At 35.7% G+C, this 17072-nt stretch overlaps 2 protein-coding genes and 1 pseudogene across 2 annotated transcripts; 2 read left to right on the top strand and 1 right to left on the bottom strand.

Moving 5' to 3' along the window:
* The first annotated feature begins 5873 nt into the window (after nucleotides 1–5873).
* Nucleotides 5874–7017, top strand: LOC107465467 (NAD(P)H dehydrogenase (quinone) FQR1-like). The gene is made up of 3 exons (XM_052251724.1): nucleotides 5874–5991; nucleotides 6624–6684; nucleotides 6786–7017. Exons 1-3 carry the CDS (start codon nucleotides 5874–5876, stop codon nucleotides 7015–7017), a joined length of 411 nt encoding a protein of 136 aa, XP_052107684.1.
* Nucleotides 7018–10089: 3072 nt separating this feature from the next.
* LOC107465459 (probable ribose-5-phosphate isomerase 3, chloroplastic) lies at nucleotides 10090–11324 on the top strand (annotated as a pseudogene).
* A 3621-nt stretch (nucleotides 11325–14945) lies between these two features.
* Nucleotides 14946–17072, bottom strand: LOC107465312 (heavy metal-associated isoprenylated plant protein 32). Its single transcript, XM_016084298.2, has 3 exons — nucleotides 16798–17072; nucleotides 16524–16599; nucleotides 14946–16384 (listed from the first exon to the last, which is right to left on the bottom strand). Exons 1-3 carry the CDS (start codon nucleotides 16828–16830, stop codon nucleotides 15006–15008), a joined length of 1488 nt encoding a protein of 495 aa, XP_015939784.1. The 5' UTR covers nucleotides 16831–17072; the 3' UTR covers nucleotides 14946–15005.

Here is a 17072-nt window from a genome sequence, read left to right as displayed (position 1 = left end):
TCAAGAAATAATCGACGGAACATCGGAGTTGGGGCATTTTAAACAGAAGCGAGAGAGAATGGAGGCAGTGTTTGGTGTTGGTAGCTGCCTAACCAATAACCAGCATGGAGTGATGGCTCCCACGTGATTTCACTGCTCATCCTCAAATCCTTCATTATTATTCACCTTGGTCCTTGTGTTTTCAACTTTGACTTTTCTAATTCTTATTCCCTCTCACTCGGTTAATGTTCCACTATATTTTTATTAGTACACTAATTATCAATAATGAATTCCAATTTATTTCCTGCTCCTCCCGTAGTGCGTTGTGCATCCTCCATTAATAATGTCTGTTAGCAGAATTAGGCACAGTTTGATGATAACTGCAAATCTAGCAAGTGGAGTAGCTAGCTCACCTAGTTAAGACATTAAGGCACATTCATTGTTCTCATTTCTTTGATAAATGCTCTGTACTATATCCTACACAACCTAACTAAACAGATTTTCAGCAACAGTGTACTGTGTACCTCACTTATTGGAGCACTAATATAAAATTATAATTTATTTATCATGTACTTTTAGAACATATATTAAAATGCCCAAGAATATATAAAAGAGTAGCATAGGTTTCTGCCTTTTATTTAAATAAATATTAAAAAGTTTTTATTTTTCAAAATACGCATAAATTTAAAACAATGCCAAAATACATAAATTATTCGTAAAATAAATTTTAATTCCATTTCACAAAGACCATAAGAGATATGACATTTTTAGCTTTGAGTTGATGTCAGGTTTAAGTATTAATTTTGATAAATTTAGCTTAATTTTTATTAATTATAACGAGCAGTGGGTATAACATATGTGTAGGGTGCTGGGCTGTAAGGATGTCACTCTTCCAGTAAAATACGTAGGTGTTTTGTTTGGAGCTAATTCGAAGTTGATTAAAACTTGGAAACTAATAATAGACAAGTGAAGGTAAAGCTAAGCCTTTGGAAGGCCAAGACCCTTAATAAAGCTAGCAAGTTGGTACTTATCAAGTTTGTGTTGAATAGCCTTCTTGTTTATTATTTGAGCTTATATAAGATGCCTAGGGTTGTTATAAAGAAGTTGATTTCTTTGCAGAGAAGATTTCTTTGGAGTAAGGAGGATGGGAGAAATGGTATGGCTATGGTTAAGTGGAAAGTGGTATAGGCTCCTAAAAGACTAGGCAGATTGGGAGTTGGAGATGCCGTAGTCCGCAACACAACTCTTCTGTTTAAACGGTGGTGGCGTTTTTCGAAGGGGGAGTGTCCATTGTGGAAGAATGTGGTTTGTTCCTGCAATAACCTGGATCCAAATGTGCCCCTGGCCAACCAAGAAATACCTGCTGGGGAGAGAGGGATATTTGTCAGTTACAGTTCACGAGAAGAAGTGAGACAAAAGATGATCACTGGATTGTCTATGGAGGTGGAGGATGGGAGAGGTACTCGCTTTTGGGAAGATGTATGACTTTTTGGAGGTTCGTTGAAAGATTTCTTTCCAAGACTCTTCTCTGTTTCAAACCAAAAGGGATCGGTGATAGGGGATTGTGGGTTTTGGGATGGGTTAGAGTGGATATGGAACTTCCAATGGAGATGACAACTGTTCCAATGGGAGATAGATCTAGTGAACCAGTTACACGATGCATTAAGGCTGGTCAGGCTTGCATATGACAGAGAGGATAGGATTGTGAGAAAATATGATAAACATGAAATTTATTCAACTAACTCTTTTGTGCAGGTAATGCAGGTGGAAATGGTCCCAGAGGATATCACAAGCTACAACTTTACTAAAACTATTTGGAAAGGACTAGTCCCGCCACGAGTGAAGTTGTTTATTTGGTTTGCTTTGACTGGCAGGATCAAGACAAAGGAGAGACTAAGTCGGTTTGGGGCTATTAACCAACAAGATACCTTGTGTGTTTTCTGTAACGAAAGTATTGAGTCTGGTCACCACTTGTTCCTTGGCTATAGTTTTACTTGGCAAATTTGGTGTGCATGGTTATCGTATGTTGGTAGACAATGGACTTGCCCAGGTACGTTGAAAGAGCATTTCTTAAGCTAGATAGAGATATCACAAAGGAAGGCGGAGTGCAATAAATGGATGGTGTGCTTTTGTGCGATCATCTGGAACTTATGGCTGGAAAGGAACAGGACAATCTTCCAAAACAAAGGAAAAGGAGTTGATGAGATTATCAACACGTTCTTTTTGAGCTACAATGAGTAGTTAGGTGTAAATTCCTTTTGTTGTTGATGACAATGTCAGAGATAACAAAGGGGTATATGTTATTGTAGGTTACAGAATTAATCTCTTTGTCTGAGTTGGTTTATCGTTATTTTTTCTCTATGCTCTACTTTACATGTTGAGCTTCTCTTTCCAAAAAAAAAATATAACGCTTTTAGCGTGGTGTCCGCAAATTGGACCAACTTAGACCTGGTGCTTGAAAAATAAGAACAACATTGGCAACTAATAATATTATTAATAATATTAATATTATCAATAATAATAATTTTATATTATTTTATTTTTATTTTAGTTATTATTATTAATATTATTATAAATTGTTTAAAATTGTTCATATTTCTACCTGAGTTGGCCTAATTCACGGGAGACACCTAAAAATGCCATTTTACAGACAGTTCATGGAAAAGAGACTCGCAATTTTAACATTTAAATTTATGCCTAATTTGGGAAATAAAAAAGCCCAGGTTTAATTTGTTGAAAAAGCCAACTGTATGTATTCGTTGTTTTATACGTAATATTATGTCAATTTGTTCGTTAAGTAATACTGAATTAAATTTTGATGAGAATTTGTTATCTAACAATAATAAATGACACAAAAATCAGTACACGATATCCTTGTATATGTTCTGTGGATAAATTACGTTGTCATACTCATTTCTCAATAAGTGGCTTATCATTGTGGGGGTCCTGTGGATGTGGAGTACGTGTGGACTTCAAACTTTCAATTCCAGACATTTTTGTATGCCTAAGTAATTGTTTTTCTGTTTTTTCATTGATTAAAAATGAACATCTAACACAACTACACAAGTTTAATTTGCACGACTAAACGGTTTTGGTAAAATTCACATAATCACTACATCATACTACTGATCACCTCAAATACCTGGTATGCTCCCCAAATCTCTAATATTGATATATTAGACCCAATTTTTGTTGGTTAACTATATCTTTTTATTTGCCAGCTTTATACCATAGTTTTTCATTCATTCATGGTGCATTGGTGCTTATCTTTTAATTTAACGGACCATAGTTTAACTGCCATACCATGCTGACTCAATTCGTTCTCTCACTTTCCTCCTTTTTTCCATGACTCCTAGTGGGTGTAGAAATCAAATTTGTAATCAAACCCTGATTGATTATTAGACTTGGAGCCTCGAAGAAAAAGAAAAAATTGCACTGCCAGTTTCTGATGTTTAGTTAAGGATATGGGTGATAGAGTGTAAAACCAAAAATTGCACTGCTAGTTTGTAATGTTTAGAAGATTATCAAAATTTATTATTTTTTATTATTAATTAATTATTAATATTTAAAAATATGAGATAAAATATATTTAAATTATTAAACTAAAAAAATTGAGTTTATAATAAAAAATAATAAATTTTAATAGTTTACGGACATTTCTATTTAAAATCCAATATTTGATATGTCGGGTTAAAAATGAAAAAAAGTTGTTGATGCAAATGTTGATGCCATCAAGTTTTTGATGGATAGATGATTACTTGATTAGTCCTTTTTAGTTTTGTTTTCGTCTCCCACCAATCCATTTCCATTTATGCATGTGTATTGGCTACCACCACCGACCCACTCAACTAGGTGGTTCATATATTTTTTCTTTTCTCTCTTTCTTAAATCTATCGTATCATAATTTTGAATTTAAATTAAAATTTAATTTTAATGTACACATATACGATATATCTAATTATCCATATGCCATAAAAAATTATACTTTTTTTATTGATGATATGAATAATTATTAAAAAATAAATATAATTAAATAATTATATAAAATATTTTATATAATAAATTGATCAAAATTAAACTCTTAAATACAGAATTTTTGTTGTACTCCGAGAATTATTCTTCCGTGTAATAAAATTATGCATGAAGCATGTGAATTCTGTGTATACAGAGTATGAACGCTAAACTCGATCAACTATGATGTCGAGAATTGGGGTGTTCATAGTAAAAGACAAAAAACCTTGTGTAGTTTTTTTGTTTTTGTTTTGTTTTTTTTTTTTTAGAAAGACAAGTGCAAAATGATTAGTTTCCATGCTTTTCTATGGAGCTAATAGCAACCTGAATCTCTTAATAAATTAAGTGATGAATGTGACCATTTTTATGTGGTAATGTGTTATTGAGAAAGTATAAGAGGTTAATTATATCACCGGTCACTTTGAAGATTGTTTTAAAAAATAGGATTTTAAAATTTTAAATATAAAAAATGTTAGAGAATCATTATTTATTATTTTTATCATCAGTTAGCTATTAATATTTAAATATAAGATAAAATATATTATTAAATTATACTAAAAAAACTAGACTAAAAGAATTGAATTATTAATTAAAGGATGACAAGCAATAATAGATTCTGATTACCCTTAACATTTCTCTTTAACAAAATAAGATTATGAATAATTAGAAATTGCGCTATAGAATTAGAATTATCGCAACATAACTCTCAAATGAATATCATCATTGCGTAGCCGCTTTCATCAACGTTCATCACCGTCGCCGCAAATGGCACATTCGAATCCTTGACGTCGAGCTTCATTTGGCGTAAGTTCCCGCCGTCTGAGATCACCATGAAGTGCGCTAGACCATGCCGCTGTCCTCCCAACATCGAATCTTCATCGCCGCGACATGCAACTCTCCGTTCAATGTATCCTCGGCATGATTGGTCCCTCCCCGTGGAGCGCCTCTTGCTGCGTCGCCGATCTTCCTGCCAATACCGTCGTCAACGCTCCAAGCCGTCGCATGAAGCAGTCACGATAGCAAGAGCTCCATAGGTAAGGTAATGATGCTTGTGTGTGTTCTTATTTTTTTAAAATTTTTTTTCTTTGACGGTTTTTTCGGTTGTTTCTTTCCGAATAAATAGATATATTTTTATAGAATTTTATTTGTTTCTTTTCGAGTAAATAGATGGTTTTTTTATGTGGATTATTGAATATTTTTTTTAGTAGATTTCATGATGTTTCTTTTTGGAATTTCTATTTTTTTCTTGATTTTTTAAATTTTTTTAAGATCTTTCTTTTCAAATAAATGAATAGTTTTTTATGTGGATTATTGAATATTTTTCTAGATTTTAGGATATTTCTTTTGAGGTGAAAGATGCGGTGGCACACGACAGGTGCTTGTCTTTGGGGTGCTCAAGAGGAACTACAGATGAGCGCACGACGTTGCAAAAAAGGAAGAAAAAGAAGAAGAGGAAGAAAAAGACAACAAAAAATCATGCATTTTTTAAAATTTAATAAGTTGGCTGGTACTGTAATTGATTACCTAACAAAGTTATATAGGAAAAGTATACGGAACCAACTATAACCAGCCAACTTTTTAAACAATTTTATTTAATAATTAATTTTAATTTTTTTAAATTTAAATTTAAATAATTAAAAGTTGATTAAATAAATCCTAATTAAAAGCAGTAGAAAGTAAAAACCCTTTTTTTCTCTCTCATTTCCATAACCGCCCACACAAAAACCCTTCCCCCTCTTTTCCTCTCCCACTCCCACCGCGCCGTCCACACTCTCCCTTCCAATTGGCACAGCCACCGCGACACTCAGAACCGCACTGTTAGCCAAAACCTCACAGCCGCCTCTCCTCCGTCGCGAAGGAAATCAGAAATAGCTCCGGAAGAAATGCCACCGGCAACCACCGTCCAACAATGCGGGCATCGTCCTCTCGCGCCGCAGCCACCTCCACACACTGCTGCCATCACGGCTTCTTCCACCGCCGCAGCAACCTCCGCCTTGACGTGTACCCCGGTCGATCAACCGCATTTCCTCCCCAGCGACTTGGGTTTTTTTTCCTTTCCCATCTTAGAGTTTAGTTTAACTTGTGTTTTCTATTATGAATGTTTCTTTTGGATGTTCTTAATCGACATTGTTCTGAGAATTAAACTCTTATAGTGTTGTATATTTCTTTTTGAGATAATTAATAGTTTTTTTTAGTGTTACTCTTTCTTTGTACAGTTTATTTCTTTTCTACTTAGGATTCTCCATGCCTTCTTTATTAGGTTTTAGTAATCAAGATTCAGTTTAGGATAATTTATTCTTCTAAATTTGACTAATTATTATGCATTTGTGAATGAAGGTGGATGTTGGGGATTTACTGAATACATTTAACCTTTGATTTCATAACTATTGATAGTGCTTACTTAGTTTCTATATTTTTTTATAGGCTCTGGGATGTTTTTGATTGAATAATCTGTCTTTGTTTATGGCTGAATGCACCACCAAAGAGTGATGTACCAATCATTGAACTTGATATGCTCAATGGAGCTGATGGCCTTATCTTTGGCTTCCCCACGCGGTTCGGAATGATGGCTGCCAAGTTCATAGATTTTCTTGACAAAACTGGACCTCTTTGATTGCAACAAGACCTTGTAGGCAAGCCTATTGGACTCTCCTACCGCACTGGTTTGTTAGGCGGTGGACAAGAAACAACACCGTAAAAAAACAAGTTTCTATATATATCTTAACCGTGTTCCTTATTAGATATCACTAGGTACTTATTAGTTGCTGATCAAACTTGTCATGATTTATGTATAGCCTTACTGCTATAACAATGCTGGCACATCATGAAATGATATATGTTCCCATCAGATACACGTTTCACCATTGCATGTTCGAGATGGAAGAAGTGAAAGGTGGAAGCCCTTATGGAGCAGGGACTTATGCTGGTGATGTAACAAGACAGGTTTCTAAGATTGAATTGCTGCAAGCATTCCACCAGAAAAATATTTTTGCCACCATTACCAAGAAGCTCAAGGATGCTGCATAAAGCATATAATGTCTTTGCCTCAGTGAAAGGAACACTATACCACCACAATGATTGAAGGTTTTTGGCAATTTTTTCTTTTCAAGGTGATATTGATTTTATGGAGTTCTATTCTAATACTTCTGTGTTTATCAAGCACACAAATAGATTAAAGTTTTATTTTAATCCTTTAAACTTTATGAATTAGTCACTTGTCATGGATGAGGTTGAGAATGAGGACTTTGTATTTACTTTGAAGACAGTTATGGCCAAATTTGGAGAAGAAATGACACCATATGCATTAGACTCCTTTTATAAATATTTACTAGATTCAAATAGCTAGATTATTATTTTAGGTTGAATAATAATTGTGTCTTTTATTTTTAAAAGTAGATGCTTCTTTGTATATGATTGTTGTTGATATTTCTTTGTTTTTATAATTGTCATTAGATGGCTGTTTCTTTGTTTTTTAGATAGATATTTCTTTACTTATGGATGCTATGTGTCTTTGCTTATGGTTGCAGATGGATGATTGCAGAAAGTCTACTTTGAAATGATTGATAAATTTGAACTGATCTAAGAGAAATTTGAAACAGTTGATGAATTGGATGAAGTGAAAGAGACGTGATCCAAGTGTAGCAACTATAAAATTATTATATATTTAGCTAGTTGTATAGTAATCATATACCCGTTTTCTAAACGATGTAGCTTTATCCCCTCTAACAAAATATAAAGTTTACGTCAGATGTTTCTTTTGTTAAACAAATAGATGTTTTTTTTATATACTAAATGGATGATCCTTTTTGTATTGCTTTTGGTCGTGATGAATTCATGTATCAACAGTATTGCAAGTTGCCAAATTGTATGGACAAGTTGAATGAATATCATGATTTCTTTCATTGCATTTTAGCATGATAGACAAATTTATAATTACTTATGTAGGATAAGTTTTTTTGATTTTTTATTTAAATGGTTTCTATTAAAGTAACATCTATTTAGTATGGAAAAGGAACATCCCAATGCTTGATAGAAGCAACATCCACTTAAATCTTTGCAAAAATAATTAAGTACCTAACAGAAATTACTTATATTTATTCTTTACTACAGAGATGATTCAATTGATAGTGAATACAAGTACCACAAAAGAAGAAAAAAAATTTGTATTTATTTTGTTGTTTGTTTAACAAAATTTAAAGAAGAAAAAAAAAGGGATAAGGAGAAGAAGTTATTTACTTTTTCAAAAGCAATCAAAGTGTTTTGACAGTTTTCTTTTTACCCAATGTTTACTTTTTGGGTTTAGGGTTTAGAGTTACAATTTTTATCAAATTAAAACTGAGTCCACATACACAACATACTATTTAGTACTACATAGCGATGAACTTATGAGGCAAGTGTTACTTCCATGATTAAATTTATTATCAAGTGGTCAAGGTGTATGCAACAAATGAATAGCCATCTATATCTATTATATATTAACTATAAAAATACTCATAAGTCACAACAATTGAATCAATAAGTACAATATGCATTCAATTACTGCAAAGTTAATTTCTATCTTAACTGATGATTCATTTCAGAGAATCATCCATTTAGTATAAAAAGAAACATTCATTTCTTTAACAAAAGAAACATCTGAGATAGATTTTTGCATATTGCGCTCGGCTCTTCAGGATGACCCTGGAAAGTGAAAGCAAAACAAAGCAATTATGGTCAAGGTGTATGCAACAAATAAATAGCCATCTGTCTATTATATATTAACTATAAAAATGTTCATAAGTCACAATAATTGAATCAATAAGTATAATATGGGTTAGTTTACTTCAAAGTTAATTCCCTTCTTAAATGATGATTTCTTTTAAAAGAATCATCCATTTAGTATAAAAAGAAATATCTATTAGTTTAACATAAGAAATATGTGACAAAAATTTTTGCATAATCAGGTTGCCTACAAGAAGCTAAGAAAGATACTAAGTAGGACCTAAATAAAATACATCCAAAAAATATTATAAAAATTTAGAACTGTAATCCAAAAAAAATCTCAAAATATATTAAAAGTGTCTCAAACGGTAACGTCATCACACGTATATAGGAGCCTGCATAATTGAATGAATCATGTGTTCACAGTATGTAATAGAAAAGTTTATTCTGTTTGATGATACTATGGACTATTTCGTGGATCAATTCATCATATTCTATGATAAGTGAAATATAGGTTTATGTAATCATCACACTTTTCTAATAAATTAAAACTGGCTTAGAAGTCCAAAACTATAAACTAAACTTGCCATACAAACAAGAAGTCATGTAATAAGAAAAACATGTTAGCACTTTAGTTCAAATTTAAATAGTGAATACATTTACTATTCCAAAACTGCTGTCCACATCAAAGACACAATCCTAGTAAACTATATTCTGAGGCAAATAAAAATAAGAAAAAAAACATATGCAAGCCAAGTTCAATCTGCAAGCCGGTAAGAACACACTGCATCATAAAGCAGAGTAGTAAATCAATTTTTGTCTCCCGAAAATCATCCTCAGGTAATGTATACATTGAATAGTTCCCACCTAAAGCATACGGATAAAATAGAAAAGATCATCTAGCAAAATGAAAACATGCTTGGGGGCATTCAGAGATGGTTCCTTTTGATTTGTGACCATTTATTCAAGTGTTTTGGAAACAATATTCAATATGAATACCATCACATCCAACGCTGAATTCTTGTTATGCATTCAAGTTGTGTCACTTAAATATATAAAAACCCACCTGTTCTCAGCCGCAGAGCTACGCATTGGAAGGTGGAAACTGGATGTCAAAGCTGTTTGAGCAGGCTTCCAATGCAACTTCCTGGTTGATACAAAAACACCAAAATTCACAACAAACAGTTACAACAATGAATCCAGAAGCAACATCTAACAATTCCTTAATTATACCCAAATCAAAGACAACATCCAACAAGTATCATCCATGGTACTCAAACCCCACATCAATCAACACCAATTTTTAAACACTAACCAAAGAGTTCTGTCAAGCGAGGTTTCGAGGCTGGAGCAGAGGACGTCCTATTGCGTTCGTCGGATGAGAGCAGGGAGGCTTCAATGGAGCTGCCAACAGTGACATGCAGCAGCAGCGGCGCAATCTTGGTGAGAAGGAGAACCCCCTTGTTCGTCGCACCTGGGTGGCACGACATCGCTGCGGCGGAATTGGGCGAAAATATGATTAACGCGCCGATTAGCGCATTGACGGGATGGAAGCTTTGCGGTGACCTGGAGCGTGCTATGGTAGCCGGCTGGTGCCCGGACGTGGTGGACGAAGGCGGAGGAGAATGCCACACGATGAACCTGGTGGTGTGGTGTTGCCGTGGTTGGTTTTGGAGTTCTGCTGCGATAAAACGGTGAAAAGAGGGGAGAGATTTTAGTTAGGTTAGTTTGGTTTACCTGGGTGAAATTTGGATGTTGCTGAAGTAAAATGGGCTTTAGAATCCCAGCCCAACAGGAGTTGGCAGATTATTGGCTGGACCTCTTCTTGGTTCCCTAGCATTATTGAGTTATATATCATCATGAAAAAATATAGGAACCAAGTGTGTAACCAGTCAAGAATTGAACAACTCAATTAATTATAATTATTAATAATTAATTTTAAATTTTTTAAATTTAAAATTTAAATAATTAAAAACTGATTAATTAAAGCTAATTAAAAACTACAAAAATCTTATCCTTCTCTTCTATATTAATCTGCACACCCCAACAACAATACACACAGATTCTCTCCCTCACCGTCAGGCTCTTTCTACCCCTGCCCTCACGCAAGACAGTCTCAAGAAGTTCGCCATCGACAAAGCCGTCGAGTACGTCAAGTCCGGCATAGTCCTCGGCCTTGGCACCGGCTCCACTACCACTTCGTCGTTACCAAACTCGGTCATCTCCTCTCCATCAGTCAACTCTCCAACATCATTAGCGTCCCTACCTCCAAGCGCACTAAAGAACAGGCACGTTCTCTCGGAATCTCGCTCTCTGTCCTCGACGACGATTCCCGCATCGATCTCGTCATCGACGGCGTCGATGAGGTGGACCCGACCTCAACCTTGTAAAAGGTCGGAGCGGCGCTCTTCCCTGCTGGAGGACACTTTCGACAAGTTCATTGTGGTTGTCCATGAAACAAAGTTCGTGCTAGGACTCGAAGGAGCAATCTTGCAATGCCGATGGAGGTGGTGCAATTTTACCGAAAGTACAATCTGGTTCAGCTTCAAGAGTTGTTCAAAGAAGAAGAAGTGATGAAGCATGAGCTGTTTTTGAACAATTGCACAAATATATATAAAAAAATATCTATTTAATATAAAAAAACATCCTAATGCTGAACGAAAGAAATGTCCAGTTATAGGATTTAAAAAAAAACTATATAATTCTTAAAAAGATAGAAATATCTACAACTATAATACAAAAAAATTTAAAAAATATATTAAAATCATCTATTTAGTATAAAAAAATATCATAATGTTTAGTAGACGAAACATCCATGTATATCAATTTACTTTTGTTAAGACGGGTTTCGAAATCTAATCCATTAAAAAATTGGCAAAAATTGGCTGAACTCTAATTGATTTCCTAACAAAACTCTTATCCAATATTAAAGAGAAATATTNGAATAGAGGCCAAATATTGTTACTTTTTAATGAATAATATTAGGTATTTATTATATACTATTTTCAAATTATTTTTACATTAAAAAATTATCATATTCTAATAATAAAAGTGGAACAGATTTGAAAAAATCACATAAAAAGGTGACACTATAAAATTTAGAGAAAATGATAAATCGATTCTGATTTTTTGTTTCGTAGATATTTAAATTTCTGAGAATTTAAAAATATATTTAAATCCTTGATTGATCTGTAAATTTAATTAGTCCAATTTAAAAATTTTTTTTATATGTACATTCGTATCAGCCAAGTCAGTATAACGGGAGTCACTTAGACTCAAATGAACATAAAGAAAATTATATTTGGATAAAATAAAATAAAAGTATTTTTTTGTTCATTTATTATTTATTTTTTTAAAATAAATTTTTTTAAAAATATAAATTTTAATTTCTTCTCAAAAAGATATTTTTTAATATTTTTATTTTTATTATTAGAAATTTGATAAACATAATATAAAATAAAAAAATTATTAAATTTTTAATGACGCTCAAACAACCATATACCTAATTAGTTATCAGTTATCACCTTAGGTACCCTTCCTTTTAACTTGCAGAATGATGATCGCTCCTATGTCATCACTCATGAGTGTTGTTTCGCGTTGTTTAATCGTTACTCATCCCTTTTTGACGCCGTTCTATTCTCTTTCTCAGTCCCCGCTTAATTCTTTTCAAAGCAACACTTGATGGCACCTATCCGCAAATAAACGACATACCACTGCTTTATTAATTTCCTCTGTTTCGATTAAATCAATTAATGCAGCACATTCTTAAATCAATAATGCATTTCTAGGCGAAATCATACCAAATTTATGCTAAAAGATATATCGATTTCGGCTGAAATAACGAGTTATAGTTTCACGAGCTCCGTTTGGAAAGGTTTTGTTCCTCCGAGGATTGAGCTATTTGGGTGGTTTGTGCTAGTTGATCGAGTTAACACCAAGGAGCGGCTGGGTAAAATAGGAGTCAACATTCTGGGGGATAGTTTGTGTGTAATGTGTACTAAGGAATTAGAATCTGCTGAGCATTTATTCCTTAGGTGTGAGGTAGCTTGGCAGGTGTGGTGTAAGTGGTTGAGGTCACTAGGTAGAGAGTGGGTGATCCCTGGAACCATTAGGGAAATGTTTGAAAGCTGGCATGGCTTGCATAATAGACAACAAGAGCAGCAGATGTGGATGACAGTGTTCTTGGCAGTTATTTGGAACATCTGGTTGGAACGGAATGCACGAATCTTTAAGAATACAAGAGCAAGCCTGGAGGTAATCCACACAAAGACGGTGATGAGCTATACAGAATGGCGTGGTGGTGATTCTGGGGGAGGCTGTTGATAGGTCTGGGATGTTAGGTGTTGGTTTGGTTGGTAATTCGTTGTGTGTCTTCTTTTTTATTTTATGCTCCACTTTAATGTGTTGAGCTTTCTATGTTTCAAAAAAAAAAAGATATATCGATAAATGTTTCAAAACAAAAAGTATAGGAATTATTAGTGGTACATATAGAAAATAATAATATGGAAGGAAAGGATTCAGAGGAGAGATGCGAATGTAAAAGATAAGTTTGAAAAAGAGGAGGCCCCACTTGAAAGGATAGAACTTTGAAGGAGTTTCGATCTGGTCAAAAACTAAGAGGGACCCATTAAAAGTGAAGAAAAGTGCTTCAAAACTGCACAAAACATGAACAACCATCTGCATTATTCTGATCTTTTCATCATTCACTTCCTCCTCACTCCACACCACCTAAACCCTTTCTCCCCTTTAATTTTGGCTTCTATGCAGTGTACAAAAGCTACACGTTAAAACCAATCTATTTTTCTACTTTGACTCGCCTAATCTTACTTCTTTTCTTAATTAATGAAAGTTCTATACAAGGCTGGTTCTAGTGTAATATTTTTTGGAAAAAAAAAAGTAAAAAAGAAAAGTAGCATGGAAAATGAGTTGTAGTGGTATAAGAAACAAAAATGACGCAGGGCAGACGCAATAAGTTGTTAGGTTTGTGTAGTAATAAGAATGCGTCCAAACACTGGACATTGGGCACTATTATTGTTATGAATGAAGGCGCATGTGATGTGTGTGTCTCCGTCCTCATCAACTTAACTGCCCGTCAAATCCGAAAGCATTAAAAGAATAGGGATTAAACGTTACCTGGATTGATAGTAGATGCACGTTTATTAGGCTGTACAGTGCAAGCCAAAATATAATGTATAAAATATAGTAATTAATATTGGATCCCTGGCGACGAATAGAGTGTTCTCCATCCCAGCATTAATTGGTGTGCTCGCAGTCGGAGACTCACTCCACTCCTCCATGATCCAGGTGAGTGCCGAATTACAGTTATAGTAGGCACCACTCAGCAGGGCAGGATCCAATACACTATTTACTAAGGTGAGGGTGGAGAGTATAGAGGTAGGTATTCACTGTTTTGATTAGATTGAAATGGACGGATGAGATGACGATGATGATTAATCATGAACCCAGGGTGAGAGTCGGGCCCACCCTCATTTGAAAAGACTAGACGCTTATTGGCAACATAGGTGGCAAAGTGTCAACGCCGTTGGATTTTCAAAATACTAGTACTGGTAATAAAGTAGTTAAGTTGTCCCTGTCAACAACCACGCTCTTCTCTTACGCTTCCTCCTCTTAAACGCTCTGACACTGCTCTTCCCTTCTCCTCCACCGTCTCCACTTTTCATTATGCCTTACAAATTCCAGTGTTGTAAATCGGATTTGTGAAACTAAATGTTTAACTATATAACAAAATATAAGATTTCATGTTTTAGTAGTTTTATGCAAAGGCTTAATTGAGTTATTGAGATAAGAAGCAAGACAAGGTTGATTTTTGGTGGTGGTAGGAGGAGGGGGGAGGGGTTGTTTTGGATGGAATATTTCTTGAATAATATTTCACATATACTAAAAATAAATTAAATAATACATATATTTATACACAAATATTAAATATATAATAATTAATTTTATTGGCTAATTTTAGTATTTTTAAATTATACGGAAGAAGGAGTATAATGATATCAGGTCTTAACCGTTTCCACAGTGAACCTCCTCGTGTGCTCTTAAACGAGTTTTGATGTATCGGGTCGGATGGTGATGATGGTGTGGCCCATCGAAGCTAGTCTTAATACTTGCGCGTGACAGACGATGATTTGTGAGAATTATGGAAATTTTATTGCTGTTTGCAAGATATAAACACATATATAGGAGAGCATTTAGCATCCCAGTAACTTAACTTGAATGTAGTAGTATAAATAAAGTAAAGAAAGTAAAATTGGCATTGTTGTATAATAATATTAGTAAAAGGGGAGGGGGGGAGGTCACATAAGAGAGCAACTAGAAGTATTCTCATCGCTGAAAAAATGGGTGTAAGGGTCGGGAGGAGGGTATGTGTAAGGAGGAAGAGGAGGAGGGTACATGTAATTGACTGCAGGGGGAGGCCTTGCATACATCATTGGTTGGAATCTCTCATTCCCTCCCACTGGAATTGCCATTGCCCTTTGTTGTTGTTGTTGTTGTTGTTGTTGTGCGTTCATCATAGCTGCCATGTATTGTTGCTGTTGATAAGGGTTTCCCGCCATCATATCTGGGATACCTGGCCCTGAGCCTGAGGGTCCAGCAGGGAGGCCTTGAACGGCTCCCATGTTGGGGGGCCCACCCATACCCATACCCATACCCATGCCCGTGCCCGTGCCCATGCCCATGCCCATTGGAGGCCGACCGCCTTGGAAATTCATTCCTTGAACACCACCTCCACCACCTCCCCCTCCTCCCATTGGATTTCCCTTTTTACCCCCGTTCCCATTGTTACCATTCTTACTCCCCTCGCCGTTATTTCCCATTTTACCCTCCGCCATCGCTGCACCACCTCCATTGTTTTGTTTACCCCCTTGATTCTGATGATTGTTCCCTCCTCCTCCCTTCTTTGCTCCATTATTATTGCCTTGAACTTGAACAGCCACAGGCCCACCACCACCACCAGCAGCAGCGGCGCCGCCCCCCTTGGGAGCATTCATGAACTGTGGATGACTCCCATTATTCATCATGATGGGGCCTGGGGGTTGCTTCATCTTGTTGGGAGGAGGAAGCGCGTCCATGTCATCGCCAAATTCGTCGTCGTCATAGTCCTCATCATCCTCATCAAACTCATCGTCTAATTCGTCATCCGTGAAATCCTCCTCGTCTTCAGGCATGACGAACTTAGCAGGCTTAGCAGCGTTTGGGTTCTGATGAGGGGGAGGCTTCATGTCCTTGAATTGAGGAAGCTTCAGATCTTGGAATCCTTTCATCTGCTGAAGTTGCTGAAGCTGCTGCTGCAGCTGCTGTTGTCTCTGAATCTGCTGCTGTAGCTGTTGTTGCTGCTGTTGCTGCTGTTGATGGGGATTTGCTCCTTGCTGACCACCACCACCACTCCCCTTGGGTGGATGCTGGTTGTTTCCTCCACCCTTTTGGTTCTGCTGACCCTTGTTGTTGCTTCCTCCTCCGCCACCGCCACCACCACCTTTGACGTCGATTTGCATTTTGTTGAAGTGGTTGGGGAGATGGCTGTTCTGGTTTTGGTTGTTGTTAGGCTTGGGTGCAGCACAGAGCTCGGCATATTTGCCTGATTTTGAAAGCTTCTTGATGAGAACGTTGGGGTCCACATTCCCTGAAACCGTCACCTTCCCCTGCTCTGCATCTATCTCAGTCGTAAACACCCCTGATAAATATCATTCAACCTCTCAGATTCATCAGATTTTTCTTTTTTCCTCTTCTCAGCTATAATAAATGAAAAACCACAACTTTTTCTTTTCTTTTATATGAATCAATGTGTAAGTAGCATAAGAGAAGAGTCATACCATCAATTTTCTGCAGGATTTTCTTCACTTTCTGCTTGCACCCATCACAGTGTATGTTCACTTTAAGAACACATTTCTGCATGCACAAGCAATCCCAACAGCATAGAACAACTTAAGAAAAGGAAAAACTTCTACTTTATCAGAAATGTACAAAGTACAAACTACAGGGCAAATAAACCACACCAATTAACAAGTGCATAAATGCTTCTAAATTAACCGTTGAAATTATCTTTTTGTAACAACAAAGACAGAGGCTTTGAACATGAACAAGTACCTGTATCTTCAAAAATTCTTCTTTACTACTCATTCTTTACACCGCCAAAAGATTACAACTTGTAACAATGAAGGGAGAATAGAAGATGGAAAAGGTGGTAATAGATCTGAGGAAATGAAGGGCAAAATACAGAGTGAACAAGCAAGAGAGTTTCTTCCTTGATATGATTGCAATAGAGACCAAACAAGAGAAAAGAGAAAGAAGGGAGGGGGGAATGAAAATGGGTGTGAGGTCTCTGAGTAGGGACAGTGTGGCTAAACGGAAAAGGTTCAGAC

This window comes from Arachis duranensis, chromosome 1, assembly GCF_000817695.3.
Source record: "Arachis duranensis cultivar V14167 chromosome 1, aradu.V14167.gnm2.J7QH, whole genome shotgun sequence".
Lineage (NCBI taxonomy): Eukaryota > Viridiplantae > Streptophyta > Magnoliopsida > Fabales > Fabaceae > Arachis > Arachis duranensis.
The sequence above is the reverse complement of the archived record's forward strand: the minus strand, read 5'-3'. Positions and strand labels throughout refer to the sequence as shown.

What these genes read in the sequence shown, in the direction of transcription:
- LOC107465467 (XM_052251724.1), top strand. Translation starts at nt 5,874, where the DNA reads ATGCCACCGGCAACCACCGTCCAACAATGCGGGCATCGTCCTCTCGCG. An exon ending in AGCAACCTCCGCCTTGACGT is followed by an intron (nt 5,992 to 6,623) that starts GTACCCCGGTCG and finishes AAGACCTTGTAG; the next exon opens with GCAAGCCTATTGGACTCTCC. An exon ending in GGTGGACAAGAAACAACACC is followed by an intron (nt 6,685 to 6,785) that starts GTAAAAAAACAA and finishes ATTTATGTATAG; the next exon opens with CCTTACTGCTATAACAATGC.
- LOC107465312 (XM_016084298.2), bottom strand. Translation starts at nt 16,830, where the DNA reads ATGAGTAGTAAAGAAGAATTTTTGAAGATACAG. An exon ending in AAGAATTTTTGAAGATACAG is followed by an intron (nt 16,600 to 16,797) that starts GTACTTGTTCAT and finishes TTGTGCATGCAG; the next exon opens with AAATGTGTTCTTAAAGTGAA. An exon ending in AATCCTGCAGAAAATTGATG is followed by an intron (nt 16,385 to 16,523) that starts GTATGACTCTTC and finishes GATATTTATCAG; the next exon opens with GGGTGTTTACGACTGAGATA.